This window comes from Bombina bombina, chromosome 1 (assembly GCF_027579735.1).
Source record: "Bombina bombina isolate aBomBom1 chromosome 1, aBomBom1.pri, whole genome shotgun sequence".
In the NCBI taxonomy this organism is placed as follows: domain Eukaryota; kingdom Metazoa; phylum Chordata; class Amphibia; order Anura; family Bombinatoridae; genus Bombina; species Bombina bombina.
In genome coordinates, this window is record NC_069499.1 from 919,656,583 (window position 1) to 919,675,189 (window position 18,607).

At 40.4% G+C, this 18,607-nt stretch overlaps 1 protein-coding gene across 2 annotated transcripts in view; it reads left to right on the top strand.

The window, feature by feature from the left end:
- The window catches only part of ACSF3 (acyl-CoA synthetase family member 3), a 123,370-nt gene that overhangs the window by 67,639 nt on the left and 37,124 nt on the right, over positions 1 to 18,607 (top strand). For both annotated transcript variants that reach the window (XM_053719679.1, XM_053719335.1), the window contains exons 6-9: positions 6,810 to 6,922; positions 7,646 to 7,772; positions 11,745 to 11,879; positions 12,009 to 12,120. In XM_053719679.1, coding sequence (XP_053575654.1) covers positions 6,810 to 6,922; positions 7,646 to 7,772; positions 11,745 to 11,879; positions 12,009 to 12,120 — 487 coding nt within the window. The remainder of the gene's footprint in view (positions 1 to 6,809; positions 6,923 to 7,645; positions 7,773 to 11,744; positions 11,880 to 12,008; positions 12,121 to 18,607) is intronic.

Consider the following 18,607-nt stretch of genomic DNA (forward strand, 5'->3'; position numbering starts at 1 on the left):
AAAAATATATATATTTTTGTTTGTTTGTGTGAACCGGTGTGGTGGGCGGAGCAAAGGGAACTAGTGGCAGCCTAACAGCCGCACTGATCAGGGCAAAAAAAAAATCAATCAGCCGCCCGCATCAAAAATATGCTGCTCTCAGACAGTCTCTGCAGCAGCTGAGCCAGCCCAGCTGAGCTGTTGGCCCACCGGGATTTTTCCCGGTATCTCAGCTGCCCAATCCGGCTCTGGTTCGGAATATTGTTTCTCAGGGATATTCTCTCCAATGTTCCAAGGAATCCTGTAAAAGCTTAAGTTTTTCTTCAGTCTGTCTCAAATCGGAAAGATATGGGAGTGATTGTTCCAGTTCCTTTGCAAGAACAGGGGATGGGATTTTATTAAAATCTCTTCATTGTTACAAAGAAGAAAGGCACTTTCAGACCAGTTCTAGATCTAAAGGCTGTGAACAAATTTGTAAGGATTCCATCTTTTAGAATGGAAACTATTAGGACTATTCTGCCTTTTGTTCAGCTAAGTCAGTTTATGTCCACAATAGATTTAAAGGATGCTTACCTTCATGTTCCAATTCACAGAGAACATTTCCAGTTTCTAAGGATTGCATTTCTGGACAGGCATTTTCAGTTTGTTGCTCTACCATTTGGTCTGGCTACAGCTCCAAGAATATTTACAAAGGTTCTGGATGCCCTTTTGTCTGTGATCAGAACACAGGGTATTTCAGTGTTTTCTTACCTGGACGATATCTTGGTTCAAGCTCCTTCTTTTCCTTTAGCAGAATCTCATACCAACCAACTCTTATTGTTTCTTCAAAAGCATGGTTGAAGGATCAATTTTCCAGAGTTATTTTGTTCCTCAGACAAAGGTAACTTTCTTGGGTTTCCAAATAGACTCAGTATCCATAAGCCTTTCTCTAACAGAGCAGGGACGGTTAAGATTGGTGTCAGCTTGTCTAAACCTTCAGTCTCTCTAGTTTCCTTCAGTGGCTCTGTGTATGGAAGTACTAGGTCTTATGATTGCAGCCCCAGATGCAATACCATTTGCTCTATTTCACATGGGGCCTCTTCAGCTTTATGTTTTGGATCCCAGTACAAGTCAGTCTCTAACTTGGTTGCAGGATCATCAGTGTATTCATCAGTGCTTCTTTTGCTTATCCTTCCTGGACTATGATCACTACAGATCACTTTCCATAGCACAGGGGGCTTGGGATCTTCAAGATCAATGTTCTAGAACTCTGTTAAATTTTCAGGGCCCTTCAAGTTTGGCCTCTGCTAAAAAGGGAGTCTCGTCTCTGTTTTCAGACAGACAATTTCACAGCTGTAGCTTATGTCAACCTTTAGGGAAGAATTTACAATTCCCTGACTATGATGGAGGTGTCTTGAATTCTCTGCTGAGCAAAAAACAATTCTTGTCTAGTCTCTGCAATTTTCATCCCAGGAGTGAACAATTTGGAGGCAGACTTTCTCAGTCATCAGTCTCTACATCCAGGGGAGTGGTCTCTTCACCAGGATGTGTTCAATCAGATTGTGGATCTTTGGGGTCTTCCAGAAATAGACTTGATGGCCTCTCGTTTGAACAACACACTTCCCAGGTACTTTGCAAAGTCCAGGGATCCTTATCCAGAGTAAATGGATGCTCTAGTATTTGCTTGGTCATTTCAGCCTGTTTATCTGTTTCCACCTCTAGTTCTTCTTCCCAGAGTGATTTCCAAGACAAGGCTAGAGAAGTTGTGTCACTGTCTGTATCGGCGATCTAAATTCATATGGTAAAGGGAGCACGATCAGCACTCCCTTACCATATAAAGGCAGATGCCTTCTGCCTCTGGCTGCAGTCTCGGCGGTCTAAGCTGACAGCCGGAACCGCAGCACGAGGCAGAAGATTGGACGTAGGTACTACATCAACAGGGTAAGCTAGGCAAAGTACTCTGTGATGTAGTACCTACGTCCATATGGCTTAAGGGGTTAGGCACCAGATCTGATGCTGGACACTCTGCAGCATCACCCATAGCATTACTAAGGTTAAAGGGAACCTAAAGTATTTATACTAGGGATGGACAGAAACCACACTTTTTTGATAATGCTAGCTTATTTTGAGAGTTACTACTTAAAGGGATAAGAAGGTTAAAACTGAAATGTGCATGGATGCATTTCATTTATAAATAGAAGAATTTTTGCACTATATTTTACTGTTTCAGCTGCATACACACATATGCTGTGACTGTGAGTACCCCGTACAGCATCGTTCAAACACCAGACCTTCTCAGAGAGTCAGCAGTGACTTGTATGAGGCAAATTAAGTCTTTACTGACGCAATACACACAACCTAGCTCTCTGAGCAGGCATAGTGTTTGACTCCTGACCCTTTAGTCACACATAGCATATGTACATATGCCAATGAAACAGAAATGACTTTTACTCGAATCATTTTTTGCTAATAGAAGTAAATTGCAAAAATGATTCTATTTAAATTGGATATGCATACATTTCAGTTTGACCTTCTATCCCTGTAATATTTAATACAGCTTGAATGTTCTGAGAATTTTGAAGCTGTTAGAATTTTGTATGAATAATCAAATGTAGTAAGTGTATCAAAAAAGTATTGATCCCCCCCCCAAAAAAAAACAGTATTGATCAATCTCTGTTGTCCTTGAGTATCAAGGGCACGATCCGATATAGATCATAGTTTGCGGCGCAAGCGAGGGAACCCCCGCCGCCCGTAGTTTCAGCTCGCAACTCGAGCTATCCCATATACGGCGCCGTCAGAGGCTAAAATGACAAACCAGCGATGCCCAGAAATCTGCGTAAGTACAAATTTCTGGAGTCGCCAGTGACTTACGGCACTTTAGAAACTGCCGGCGCCTACAAAACCTGACTAAGTTATAAAATCACCCGTACTGTCTAACACACCTCCCAAACATAGCCCGACAGTCTAACCCTCTATCCGCTATCCCCCCTCACTATCCTAACAATAAAAAATGTATTAACCCCTAAACCGCCGCTCCCGGACCCCGCCGCCACCTAATAAAGTTATTAACCCCTAAACCGCCGCTCCCGGACCCCGCCGCCAGCTATATTAAATCTATAACCCCCTAATGTGAGCCCCTACCCCGCCGCCATCTACCTTACCTACCCCTAAAGTGAGCTCCTACCCCGCCGCCATCTATTTTAAAAATATTAACCCCTAATTTAATCCCCCTACACCGCCGCCACCTATATTAAACACATTAACCCCTAATCTAATCCCCCTACATCGCCGCCACCTATATTAAACACATTAACCCCTAATCTAATCCCCCTACACCGCCGCCAGCTATATTAACTATATTAACCCTAATTATATTAGGGTTAATATAGTTAATATCGTTATTATATTATATATATTAACTATATTAACCCTTATTATATTAGGGTTAATATAGTTAATATCGTTATTATATTATATATATTAACTATATTAACCCTTATTATATTAGATTAGATTAGGGGTTAATGTGTTTAATATAGGTAGCGGCGGTGTAGGGGGATTAAATTAGGGGTTAATATTTTTAAAATAGATGGCGGCGGGGTAGGAGCTCACTTTAGAGGGTAGGTAAGGTAGATGGCGGCGGGGTAGGGGCTCACTTTAGGGGGTAGGTAAAGTAGATGGCGGCGGGATGTAGGGGCTCACTTTAGGGGGTAGGTAAGGTAGATGGCGGCGGTGTAAGGGGCTCACATTAGGGGGTATTAATGTAGCTGCCGACGGTGTAGGGGGATCACATTAGGGGGTTATACTTTTAATGTAGGTGGCGGCAGGGTCCGGGAGCGGCGGTTTAGGGGTTGAATACTTTATTAGGGATTGCGGCGGGGGATCTCGGTTGACAGGTAGATAGACATTGCACATGCGTTAGGTGTTAGGTTTTATTTAGCAGGTAGTTTAGGGAGTTGCGGGGCTCCTTTTGACAGCGTAAGGCTTACTACGGCTGCATTTTGTGGCGAGGTGAAAATGAAGTAAGATTTCTCCATTTTCGCCACTTAAGTCCTTACGCTGTATATTGGATACCAAACTGCGCGGGTTTGGTATACCTGTCTATGGGCCAAAAAACTACGGGCGAAGGCAGAAATACACGAGCGTCACTTCTAGGTTACGCCGTATATAGGATACCAAACCCGCTTTTGCAGGCGACGCTGCATATCGGATCGGGCCCCAAGGGTATAGAGGTGCTGCTAATATTGACAACCCACCCCTAGTTTTGTTATAAGTTAAGACAGGGTACAAAGACCACATTTTTATATGTGTACAAAGATTTGTTATGACGACATTGAGAGGGGCAAAAGATTGATGTCAGGAAAAAAAGGAATGATTTTATTTATTGTTTAACTCCGAGGAAGCATGTTGCTTTTCTTTTTATAAACTAGGATCAAAACATATGTGAGTTTATTTCAGTTTCATTAAACTTGTCCTTATGTTTGATTTAGATTGATATTCTGTTTACTTATATTTCTGTAATTTTCTTTCTCCTATATGAAACTTGATTGGACACACAAAACATTTCTTTGAATATCTGCCTTTTGCTTTTTGATTCAGACTTTACTGGCATATGTTGTAAAATAGGTTAACAGCAATATTGTTGGAATAATATCTGTCTTCTCTGGAACGATTTTGACACAGGTTTTCTGTCATATCCTGATATAGCTTGTAAGTGTATAGCATAGACCATCTGAAGCTCAAATTTGCTCGGAATGGGTTAATGATGCTGCATTTTCCTGAGTTTCTCTTTCTCTCTCTGCTCTTCACTCATAGAGCTATGAATAATTCATGTACAGCTCACGCCTCGCCGGGTCTAATCAGCGCTTTAATTGGAGGTTTAGATCACAGTTGGCTAATAGCTGATCCAGCGGGGACCTGGCGCATTGTGACAGGCGGATCGCAGTGTGTCTTATCACCGGCCTGTCTCAATCCTCCCAGGGCCCCTCCGTACACGACAGCATGTGGCCCCCCCCCAGAGCCTGACACAGGCACTGCATCGCCAATTACACTCCAGCAAGCAGGGGGCTGTGTGCACGGAGGGCAGGCACTTTTCAGTTTCTTCAGAGTATGTGAGCTATGTGTATATATCCAGTAGACTGAGGTTCTGTTATCTTTATGTAACTCTGTATATGTTGTCTTTTTGCATAGCTCATATAATGAACGTCCATTACCTCCATGTTGCTTGTTGGCTTTATTAGTGGCATATATGTTTTACATGTATATGAAGCATAAATGCTCATCATTTTATATTAGTTGTGTGTCTGACATTTTACAGTGCATAGCCTATTGCTATAATATAATTATTGGTTATGACGTATTGGCTATGATTGGTTTAATAACAATGGCTGATATTTGTTTTATTGTCTCTTGCAATAAACATAAACATTTCCCAGGCCTTTTGTTTTGATGACGTATCCATCTCACATTAACCCAATGTATAAAATTGCCTCTCTTGTTACAAGGGGCCTTATTCAAGCAAGTAACTCATCCTGGGAAACCCATACTGATCATCAGGATGACCCATAGATAGTCCTCTGTCAGCAGCAAGAAGGTCTATGTGGGAGGCTAAGCTACTGGGGTTACAATCTCCTAGCATGTTGCAGTATTAATTCGGAGAGCTAATTACTTTTCTGAAAACAAACAAGAGAAGGGAAGATAAGTAAGCTGCTGAAATAGGATATACATATACATGGCTGTACAACTAGGAAATAACTGTGTGTGCTAAAGTACCAGAGTTCCAAGGGTTCCTCTCTGGCTTCTATACTGTACTATGTCTCAAATTTTGCCCCAGGATCCAGGTGTTGTCAGTGGCTTCCAAGACATACCCACTGACTTTATCTTTAGTGTATTGTAGGTTAGATAATATTGCTTCCTATCATGCATCTTATACTGCCTGTGTAGCTATGGGCAAGGAAGCTTAGACAGCCAAGGGATCTGGTCACACTACAGTGGTTTGGAAAATACAACTATACCAAATAAAGGCCATATTACTTACATGTTAGTTGTTCAGGCTACTACAAAATTCTAATAAGTAATATGAACCATATATTATCATTTATTACATTTTGAATACACTGGCTTAGTGATAGACCCATCACTTATACAACTTGTGACATTGATCTAAGTTTATGCCTTAAAGGGACAGTATACTGTAAAATAATTTTTCCCTTAATGTGTTTACAATTGCTTTTTTACCATACGCACAGTGAAAAATGTATGAAAATTAGCTTTTTGAGGTTTATTTGTGTATATTAAAGCTCTGATTTTGTGTTTTGAAGCCACAACCTAATAAAATGGGTTGAGGTTGTAGGTATAATCAGATCTCATTACTGTATCACATTGTGCACATATACCTGCTTCTTTATCTTATATCTGTCCATAAAACAATCACCAGTACTTGGAGAGAACAATGGAAAATCAACATTGTATTACCTTATCTCTGCTATATCCCACTGGGAGTGTAATTTCTTCTGCTGGCTGTGTTTACAAAGCTTATCTATAGCTTGGACCTGCAGCCACAAACTTTAACAATAGGTGTGGATACCACAGGCTAAATCAACTATTTCAAATGCCAATATAAGGGTAAAGGAGCTACTTGTATACAATGTAATACACTCCAGCAGGTAAAGTGGATCATTGGGAACAAATTAAAGGGGAGAATTTTTTTGAGTAAACTGTCCCTTTAAAGCTGGACACACTTTTATGTTACACAAGTGCACACACACACACATATATATATATATCTTCTTACGAGTGATAAGCCTAAGCATGCCAGATCATGTACTTTATTTGCTACTTTTTTTTTCCAGGATCAGTAGGTAACCCCCTGCCAGCAGTAGAAGTGCGAATTGCTACACAACATGCAAAAAGAGAAGGCAGCTCCTTCACTGTTCATGCTCAGGGAGATATGAGGGGCACCCAGGTATGTGATGTCATCATCCTTGAATGCTGCTAAAATGTGCTTCATGGGTATATAAAGGAGCCATTTTTTTACATTACCTCTAATTTCTTTTTAAAGGGGAAGAGGGGCTTCTATCTCCTTTACATTTCAAATTGCTTCTCATAGAGCACTGGACATTTAAGAAAGGGTACTGGCCTGCACATTCTGTGCACCAGTCACATCAGTTTCTGTGTTACTACAGTTATATATGGGGGTGTATATACACCCTAAGCACCACTCTAGAACTGCTACTGTTTGCATAATTCACAAAGTCAATCCATTAGTGTTAAATTTAAAATATTAAAAATGTTCACTGCCTATGTTGTGTTTATTTACACATTTATATATTTTAATGTTGATGGAATAGACTCTTAAATGGCCAGCAAATAGTTTGGTAGTTCATATTTTTACGCCTCTAGAAAGAAAGGGGTTAATGCCGCCAGTGCAGGAAGATAACATCTTCTACACAGATGAGGGATTTGTGCATTGTGTTGTTATTGTTTTCCATTCCCTCTTTCATCTCTGCCAACTGGCGCCAGCTCGGTGCCAAGACTCCCAACTGGCAGATGCCGTGAGCAGCAGATGTTTTTGTAAAGATGTGGGCGCGTTACCAAAGCTGATAGAATCGCGCAAGGTCAACACCAGCTGTGCCACATGAAGAGGTTGCCTGGCAGGCAAGGGTTAATACCGGGCATTTCTCTACAGATCTTCCCTGGCATGGAAAACAGAGATGGAGAGCTACAGGTCCGTGGCCCAGCTGTATTTAAAGAATATTGGAACAGGCAGCAAGAGACCCAGGAAGCTTTTGCCCCAGATGGCTGGTTCAGAACAGGTATGTGCAGAGCCATGTGCGGCAGCTGGTTCTGGCAGAAAATGCCTATTGGAGTCTGTAATGTTGTACAATGTAGGTGACACTAATTTAATACACAGACAGTGTACAGATAACATACCATTTTACATAATACAAAGGCAAAGAGGTCAGAGAACTCCTGAAATGTCAGAGAGTACTACAGAACACAAGTGTGGCGATATATGTGTATGTTTGCAATGGCTGATAAAGGCTGCAAGGCTGGGTAAGGTGGAGTCAGATGCATGAATTAAATAATAGAGGGGAGTGCATGACAGAAGGATGGGAACTTATGTCACAGTGTTGTTTAGATTAGGCACACACTGATATCAAGTGACTGTTTTTACCTCTAACCAACTTGTATATATCACAGTGGCCTAAAAATGTCCATATTATAATATATTATCCCTTCATAGTGTTGCTTTGTACTTGTCTTATAACTACATTCAACAGGTGTCATAAATGTATTATCTATCTATCTGTGTCACTTTCATGTGTATTTTCTCCTCATTTATATATGTATGTTTTCATTCAATGATACATTTTACACTGAATGTAACAGTATTAAAACAACTGTTTGTCATTAAGACATATGCAAGTTCTGCATAATCCATGATTCGCTTTATGAAATAGTCTCTCAGTAGGGTTAGCAGTAACTACACAAATAGGCAACGGAAAAGGTAGACTTATCATTTCAGCATAAATGGCTCTCTGTGCTGCATTGGTTTGAATTGACATTGGTATTACTGATAGTGAAGCTTATAAACATAGCTTTAATTATAGACACTGCATAAAGATATTCTGACATTCAAAACCCTGTGGTTTTATTTTGAAGCTGGCTGGATTTGGAACTTGAACCTGCATACATTTTCTGAGAGTGTGGCATCCCCATGCAGCACTGGTGTAGAGCAGGGGCAGAAAACATTTTTGCAAGTGTGTTCTCAAATTGCTAGTAATGTTCTTTTCTTTCCAAAGGTGATTTTTTTTTTATAATGGACAGATGATGCTTTAGCTTCCAGTGACAGAAATACCTTTGAGTAGTAAACCATCCTGTTATTTATTAATATTGAAAGACTTTTTTTTTTTTTACAATATCTCTGCATTTGGCTCTGCCACCCCTGGCTGGTATCTACTGTCACTTTAGTTATGTAGCACCCCATTGGCTTGCAGGTAGCCAGTATCTCTCTTGTTATTCTGCTCAAATCAGGCAGAATCCAAGGGATTCCACATCAGCACTAGCCTGCCTTGTCCCCATACCGCTCAGTGAGCAGATTCCAGCACTGTATCAATCTTGTTTAATAGCCTGGAAGGGTTATTGGCGGGTGGCAGGTCTCAGGGAGCGGGTGTGAGATGAATGACTCTTCTCCCCCCGCCGGCCGCATGATGTACAATGAAATATTTATGATTTATTCCAGCTAATAAACTGAAATGAAGAGAGTGATGTATGTGAGCAGATGGAGGACTATTGATGCGTTTCCGTTTGTGTGTTAGGGGGGGTGAGAGCACTGGGGAAATGGTACACATGCGAAGACACTCGTATAAATGTCTGTATATCATTTTGAAAACATCACCATTATATTATATATATATATATATATATAAACACTTTTATAGTTGTGATGGAATAAACTGATTCATTTTAAAGAAGTCTTTTTTTTTGTATGTCTGTCTTTACGCTAATCATCATGATTCTTTCAGATACCCAGATACTAATCTCTGTAGCGCCCCTTGTTAGTAAGTGAAAGACCCTGAGGGAATATAAGAAAAGAGGGGTGGGTATTACAGAACAGGATGAATAATAAATCTAGGGGTCATGATTTGAAGTTGGAGGCTTTAACATTATTTATGAAAGTGCCACAGTGACGGAATTCAACAATGAATGAATACAGGGCTGGCCAGAACTTTGTGCTTCTGTGAAGCAGACATGAAATAGCTCCCTCCACCCATTACATCACACAATACTGAATGAATCCAGCAGTCTGCAGCTTTGCAATATATATTTTTTTTGTAATTGTATATGGGAAATCAAAAAGACATAGATTAGATAAAGTAATGAAAACGTGAGGCCCAAAAATAATGTATAAAAGTAAGAAAGGTAAAAATACGGAGATACATTAATAATATTTAGTCACAACTTCAGTACCAACAATCTGTTTTTGTCTGTGCAGTCTGCCTTAGAAAGGCTGCAATCTGTTTTAAGTAGATATCACACTGTTTTAGTTATGCTGACTACTATATACAGCTTTAAATTATTATTTAGTCTACCAGAATGCAACAGTACGTGGGACCTAAAATAGAAAGCTGGTATTTGATAGCCTGCTTTATAGTAAACCTGTTACAGGCAGTTTGCATGAAATAAAACTCATTTACCACATTGCAAGAGATAAAACAGATTACTAACCCTAAGGGTAGTCTGGGGAAAAAAAATCAGATTGAAAGTTTTTTTTGTGCAGCACAAAAAAAAGATAAAATATATAAGTCATATTGAAATACTAAAACATATTGGAAGTTCAAAGAGGTTGATTCTAAATTTGTACACTCTGCTAAATATGCTGCATAGAATTAAGTTGTTTTTGCCATTTGCTTTTTAAACTCTTTTGTGAAGTTGTCCAATTGTAAGCCTGCACAATACGGCGAGAACGCTACAGATAGCAAGCCCCTTCGGGAATCTACAGTAAACGAGACCAGATTGCAAGGTTTCTTTTGCCACATTGCAAAAAATAAACAGATTATAAACTCTTGAGAACAGATTGTAATAACAAAAACACATTCTAAGCTCTTAATGGCAGCCTGTATTCAGTAAAAAGAATGCTAAGCACTTTTACCACACTATGATAACAAAAACAGACTGCATGCTACTGTAAAAGGTACATGATGGGGTAGTGTTACACAAAGTAGAAATAAACACAGCAGGTGAAAGGTGTGATTGCATTAGCTCTTTGTTGGACAAACACCGCTGGGTCAGTTGAATTGGCTTTTTTTCACAATGAAGAGAGAGAGGAGATAAGATAATGAGGTCTGCTCTCCCTGTAAGATTAGCCCAATTCATTTGGTTGTAGTTTCAATTACCAAAAGCAGATATTTCATATACTGAAATAAACTTAAAGGAGCACATTTCCTTACATATTACACTCTGCAGCTGGTATAACAAGTAATTGGAAACTCAATTAATTTGGCCCCTTTTCATGTAATTTAGCTCTGAAAATTGTAGATTTTCTGATTCTCAGAGCTTTAAATGCACCCTGCTGATTTATCAAGACTAACTCTGCTGCATATCTGTCCTCAATTGCCTTTAACCGTTCATACCAGCAAAAACAATGCACTTTATGATATTATGGTCACGGCCAGCCTTATGTCATAAGTAATCGCAAAATGAAAAATTGAAGCTTGGTAAGTAGATGAAGTCCTTTCTTTTTTGCCTGTACTTGCATGCAGTGTCTCAGGGCAAGGATGGGATGCAGAGATTAAGTTTAGAATTTCCATTAAGCAAGTACTAAAACAAGAATCTTACTGATTTATGACATTTCAGTGTGCGCATAGACGTTAACTTTTTTGATTTTGAATTTATATATATGATTGACACAATTAACACAAACTGCTCAGCTTTTTCTGAATTTAATGCAAATGCTCAATTCCTGCACCAAATACTGCATATCGCACAGTCTATTCTGGGAAACAGAAATTGTACTATTCTATTTCATCCACAGTATTTGCTGCGCAGCTAATGTACTTTATATGCATTGACAGATAGCTGTGCATACTACATACTGGGTAAGCTTTTTACAAGTAGTGACATCTTACATTTAGTGAGATAGATGTACGTATTACAAATAGTGACATATAGCTGTGCAGATTTTTCTATGGTATGCACATCAAATGGTTTACTTGTTTTATTACTGAGATGTGACAGATCATGTGCTGTATACTTTATTTTACCACATGTTGTTTTATCTACAGGGGATACTGCCATTTATAAGGACGGCACTTACTGGATCCTTGGCCGAACTTCTGTGGACATCATTAAAAGCGGAGGATACAAGATCAGTGCTTTGGAGGTAGAGCGCCATCTTCTGGGTCATCCCAGCATTACAGGTATTACTTGTACTAAACACTAGAATGTGTGAAAAGGAACAGCAGATTTCAAGAAAAGTTAAATAGACTGAGCTCTTTTCTCTCTAAGATGAATATATGGATTGAGTGCTTCTGTCTTTCTGCCCTTAGATGTTGCAGTAATCGGAGCTCCAGATATGACATGGGGGCAGCGAGTGGCAGCTATAGTTAAACTGCAGGATGGACATGTGCTGTCACTGAAAGAGCTGAAGGAATGGGCCAGGTGAGACGACACAAGCACCCATCCCATAACATTATATATATATATATATATATATATATATATATGTGTGTGTGTGTGTGAGTTGAGTGCAGGCAAGAAGCAAACACGGCAGCACAGTCACATGCAGAAACCTGCCTTCACTTTGGTACAGTGGTAGTACAGACAACTGGCCTGCAGTGGTCTTTGTTTGAAGCACCATGCTTAACACATTATTATTTATGAAAGGAGACCACGGCACACACCTTGGCTTAAAGGAACATGTAAATGTAGTGCCAGTGGTGCTATCCAAGAATCTCAACAATTAGAAATCTGTAACAAATAGCCATAAAGCACTAACAGCTAGAACCAGATTCTCTTGTGTTGGGTGTTACTTTGCACTTTATTTCAGAAAAACAAGATCAATGCCCCACTATTACCTTTAATAGAAAGCGTCTTATATTTATTAGTCAGTTTCAGATTGGCATCCAGTCCTGGTGAATATGGAGAAAGTCACATATTTTAAAATAGAAGTTTGTTTTATTTCAAGTAGCCTGTCCTTGTAAATGAATATTATGGGTAAATAAGAAATGCTCTGTACCCATAGAGCAGTTGATTTTTAGCAAATAACTGCTTTAAAGGGATTATGTACACAGGCAAGCAACTAATATGTTTTTTGTATTCAAAGTAACTTCAGGGACACTTTTTCAAATGGGCTGGGCTCCTCCTACCCCCAATGCCAGTAATTCTTGATTAAATAGGTTTTCTATAGCAAATATTGCAGTATTGACAAGATCAGTATAGGTGTCAGTTTCTGCAGACAAAATCAGCTATTTAAAATTGTCCCCGTTATCAAGATAAAGGCCACCCATGGTTAGTTGTCCAGATTACTATCCATGCAGAATTAAAAATTGTTACAAGTTTAAAGTAAATGCTTTAGCGCAATCGCAATTTACTCTAGAATGATTACCGCATCCTCCGTGCTCTTGTTAACTGTTACACAGGACAAAAAAGTGTCACAAAACACATAAAAAATACATTGAAAGTACAGTTACACTCATAATAACACTATCTGATAAAATAGTTATTTAAAAAAATGATTTCTAATGGTAGTGAGAGTCCACGATCCTTACTCTTGGGAATTACATCACCTGGCCACCAGGAGGAGGCAAAGCCACCCTACCAGAGCTTTATTTATCCCTCCTAATTCCCCTTCTCTCCCAGTAGTTCTTTGCCTCCTCAAGGAGAGGGCAAGGAGAGAGAGGTGTTAGAAATTAATTTCTTATACTTTATTACCCTCAGAGTAAAAACCCTCTCTTCTGGGAACTATCCACTAAGGCTGGTACAATATAATTCTTCAGTGAAGTTTTTGAAGTTCACAAACTTCCTCCAATGATGGCCAGATGAATGTACTCCTTCACTATGGATCCTATAACTGTTAGTTACAGCACAGGATCATCTGCAAGTCTGGTACAATGGTAACTATGCAGGGTACATGGGTTTCTCTGAGGACAATCTATTGCTGCAGCACTGGCTTAGTAAATCTGGCTCAGTTAATCCCCAGTGCCTGAAGGATTTAACTTTATTAGTAGAGATGGGGCACGGTTAGTTACTGAGTATGTTCACCAGTGCTGGGTGCTACACTTATGTTTTTTTACACAATGGACCATCCACCGGCACTGAGTAAATGCAGATGGAGGTCGAGTTCCCGTGTCTTCTCTCTTGATGATGAGGAAGGAGTTTCTATTCCTTTCACGCCACAGGAGAGAGTTGGCGTGGGTCCTGCCTCTTCCTCCAGGACAGCAAAGAAGTATGCAGCAATATTAATATAAGTGCATTGGAGCCCTTTGCAGTCAAGTAGATGAAAACCTATAAAATCATATTTATGCAGTATTCATTTTTAATAAAGTGTTATACTGTGTATTTGCTGTAAATATTTCACATTCTAATGTTCTGCACATAGGAGAATATGTTCTATGTATTTTTAAATAGATATTTCTATATATATCTATACTTATATATATAATTCTCTCTCTCTCCCCTCTCTCTATCTCTCTCGTACCAAAAAACATAAGATATATGTAGAAAACAAAATGTATGCTTACCTGATAGATTTATTTATTTCTAGATACGGTGAGTCCACTGGATCATCAATTACTGTTGGGAATATCACTCTTGACCAGCAGGAGAAGGCAAAGAGCACCACAGCAAAGCTGTTATGTATCACTTCCCTTCCCACAATCCCCAGTCATTCGACCGAAGGAAAAGGAGAGAAAGGAAATAACACAAGGTGTAGAGGTGCCTGAGGTTTAGATAAAAACAAAAAAAACTGTCTGAAAATTAGGGTGGGCCGTGGACTCACCGTATCTAGAAATAAATAAATTTATCAGGTAAGCATAAATTTAGTTTTCTTCTACTAGATACGACGAGTCCATGGATTCATCCTTTACTTGTGGGATATTATCTTCCTGCTAACAGGAAGTGGCAAAGAGCACCACAGCCGAGCTGTCTATATAGCTCCTCCCTTGACTGCACCCCCAGTCATTCTCTTTGCCTATACTAAGTGATAGGAAGGGTAAAGTGAAAGAGGTGATAAAATGATAGTTTTTATTTTCATCAAGCAATACTTTTTTATTTTAAATGGTACCGGTGTCTTCAGTGTGAGGAACGTTTTTCATGCTACAAGCATTGAGGTATGTTCAGTCATTTTTTTCTGGAGAGACTGTGTTATTTCAGAATTGGCTGACAGTATTCCCATAAGGGAAGGGTAAGCAGTAATCCTACATGTGAAATAGAAGGGTATTACTGGGACCTGTATGTTTTTGGGCTTAAAAAATGGTTGATACATAATGTTTGTTGGGCAAACGATTTTATGTTTAGAGGACAATTAAGTTTTTTTTGTGTGAAGCAAACGTTTTTATTTTTGATGGCAATGGAGGGTACACATGGCTTTCTTTTAGACCTGAGTATATGGAAACCCACATGGTTAGGTTGTAGACCACTTTATAGCGGTTTTTGCAAGGCAGTGAGACATTGATGTAGATGGACAGAGCCTATTTTCGCGCCTCAGTTGCACAGTTGAATTCCCATACAAGCAGCAAGCTCCAGCTCCGGTGGGCCTCAAAGGAAAGATTTGGCCTAATCGAAGTGGTAGAGTGATTTGGCAGTCCCCTGAGGGCAGGTAGGCGCCACAGCAGAGCTGTGGTGAGGTGCAGGGGGTTATTTAGTAAATTCATAACGTTTTTTTGAACGTTTTTACCATTAAGGGTTAAGTATCCCTTTTCTTGTGGTGCAATCTTAGCTAGCAAGATAAGTCACATATATTCTAAAATTGGGATAATTTTATAATTTTAGAGCAGTTTTGGAAAAATTGTACGCTTTTTTTCTCTTAAAGGCGCAGTACCGTTTTTCAGATTGTTATTTTTTTCACTAAAGTGTTTTCAAGCCTGTTTGTGGTCATTACTAGCCTGTTTTAACATGTCTGACATTGAGGAAAGCCAATGTTCCATGTGTTTAGAAGCCATTGTGGAACCCCCACTTAAAATGTGTCCCTCATGTACTGAAAGGGCCTTACATTGCAAAGAACATATTTTAGCTGATAAAAGTATGTCTCAGGATGATTCTCAGTAAGAAGAGAATCAGGTTTTGCCATCTAATTCTCCCCAAGTGTCCCAACCTTTAACGCTCGCTCAAGCGACGCCTAGTACTTCTAGCGCGTCTAATTATTTCACCCTGCAAGATATGGCTGCAGTTATGTCTACTACCCTTACAGAGGTATTATCTAAACTGCCAGGTTTACAGGGTGAGCGCAGTAGGTCAGGTATTAGAGTAAATACTGAGCCCTCTGATACTTTATTGGCCATCTCCGATGTACCCTCCAGTGTTCTGAGTTGGGGGTGGGGGAATTGCTGTCTGAGGGAGAGCTTTCTGATTCAGGAATGATGTTCCCTCTAACAGACTCAGATGTTACGGCCTTTAAATTGAAGCTTGAACACCTCCGCTTGTTACTCAGGGAGGTTTTAGCGACTCTGGATGATTGTGACCCTATTGCCATCCCACCAGAGAAATTGTGTAAAATGGATAAATATCTAGAGGTCCCTACTTACACTAATGTCTTTCCAGTCCCTAGAAGAATTTCGGACATTGTTACTAAGGAATGGGATAGACCAAGCATTCCGTTCTCTCCCCCTCCTACTTTTAAGAAAATGTTTCCCATATCTGACACCATTCGGGATTGCTTGCAGACGGTCCCTAAGGTGAAGGGAGCTATTTCTACCCTGGCTAAGCGTACAACCATACCTATTGAGGACAGTTGTGCTTTTAAAGATGCTATGGATAAAAAGTTAGAGGGTCTTCTAAAGAAATTGTTTATTCATCAGGGGTTTCTTCTACAACCTATAGCGTGCATTGTTCCAGTAACTACTGCAGCAGCTTTTGGTTTGAGGCTCTAGATGAGTCTCTTAAGGTTGAGACTCCATTAGATGATATTTTGGATAGAATTAAGGCTCTCAAGATAGCTAATTCTTTTATTACAGATGCCGCTTTCCAAATGGCTAAGTTAGCGGCAAAGAATGCAGGCTTTGCCATTTTAGCGCGTAGAGCGTTATGGCTTAAGTCTTGGTCTGCTGATGTGTCATCTAAATCCAAACTTTTAGCTATTCCCTGAACTAAAGGAGATCATTTCCGACATTACTGGAGGTAAAGATCATGCCCTTCCCCAGGACAAGATGGTTAAAATGAGGACCAAACAGAATAATTTTCGAAACTTTAAAAGTGGTCCCTCTACTTCCTCCTCCGCCACCAAGCAGGAGGGGAACTTTGCACAATCCAAGTCGGTCTGGAGACCTAACCAGACCTGGAATAAAAGTAAACCGGTCAAGAAGCCTGCTGCTGCTACCAAGACAGCATGAAGGGGCAGCCCCCGATCCGGGACCGGATCTAGTAGGGGGCAGACTTTCTCTCTTCGCTCAGGCTTGGGCAAAAGACGTTCAGGATTCCTGGGCATTAGAAATTGTGACCCAGGGGTATCGTCTAGAATTCAAGGATTATCTCCCAGAAGGGAGATTTCATTCATCTTTCACGTTTGTCTGTAGACCAGAAAAAAAGAGAGGCGTTCTTACGCTGTGTAAAAGACCTATATACCATGGATGTAATCTGCCCAGTTCAAAACTAGAACAGGGGCAGGCGTTTTACTCAAATCTGTTCGTGGTTCCAAAAAAGAGGGAACCTTCAGACCAATTTTAGATCTCGAATGCCTAAATAAATTCGTTCAAGATGGAGACCATTCGAACAATTTTACCAATGATCCAGGAGGGTCAATTTATGACTACCGTGGACTTAAAGAATGCGTATCTTCACATTCCTATCCACAGAGATCATCACCAGTTTCTCAGGTTCGCCTTCCTGGACAAACACTACCAGTTTGTGGCCCTCCCTTTCGGATTGGCGACAGCTCCCAGAATCTTCACAAAGGTGCTAGGGTCCCTTCTGGCGGTTCTAAGGCCGTGGGGCATAGCAGTGGCGCCCTATTTGGACGATATTTTGATTCAGGCGTCAACTTACCAGCTAGCCAAATCTCACACGGACGTCGTGTTGGCTTTTCTAACTCACGGGTGGAAGGTGAACATAAAAAAGAGTTCCCTAGTTCCTCTGACAAGAGTTCCATTCTTAGGAACTCTGATAGACTCGGTAGACATGAAAATTTATCTGACAGAGGTCTGAAAATCGAAGATCTTAACTACTTGCCGAGCACTTCATTCCATTCCTCGGCCATCAGTTGCTCAGTGCATGGAGGTCATTGGGTTAATGGTAGCGGCAATGGACATAGTTCCGTTTGCTCGCTTACATCTCAGACCACTGCAGCTGTGCATGCTCAAGCAGTGGAATGGGGATCATGCGGATTTATCTCCTCGGATAAATCTGGATCTAGAGACCAGAGACTCTCTTCATTGGTGGTTGTCTCAAGATCATCTGTCCCAGGGAATGTGCTTCCGCAGGCCAGCATGGGTCATAGTGACGACGGAAGCCAGCCTCTTGGGCTGGGGTGCAGTCTGGAATTCCCTGAAGGCTCAGGGTGTTTGGACTCAGGAGGAGTCACTACTACCAATAAATATTCTGGAACTGAGAGCAATATTCAACGCGCTTCAAGCGTGGCCTAAGCTGGCTTCGGCCAAATTCATAAGATTCCAGTCGGACAATATCACGACTGTATCATATATCAATCATCAAGGGGGAACAAAGAGTTCTCTAGCGATGATAGAGGTTTCCAAAATAATTCGATGGGCAGAGACTCACTCTTGCCATCTATCAGCAATATATATCCCAGGAGTGGAGAACTGGGAAGCGGATTTTCTAAGTCGTCAAACTTTTCATCCGGGGGAGTGGGAGCTCCATCCGGAGGTGTTTGCTGCATTGATCCATCAATGGGGCACACCGGATTTGGATCTGATGGCATCTCGTCAGAATGCCAAACTTCCTTGTTACAGGTCCAGACCCTCAAGCAATACTGATA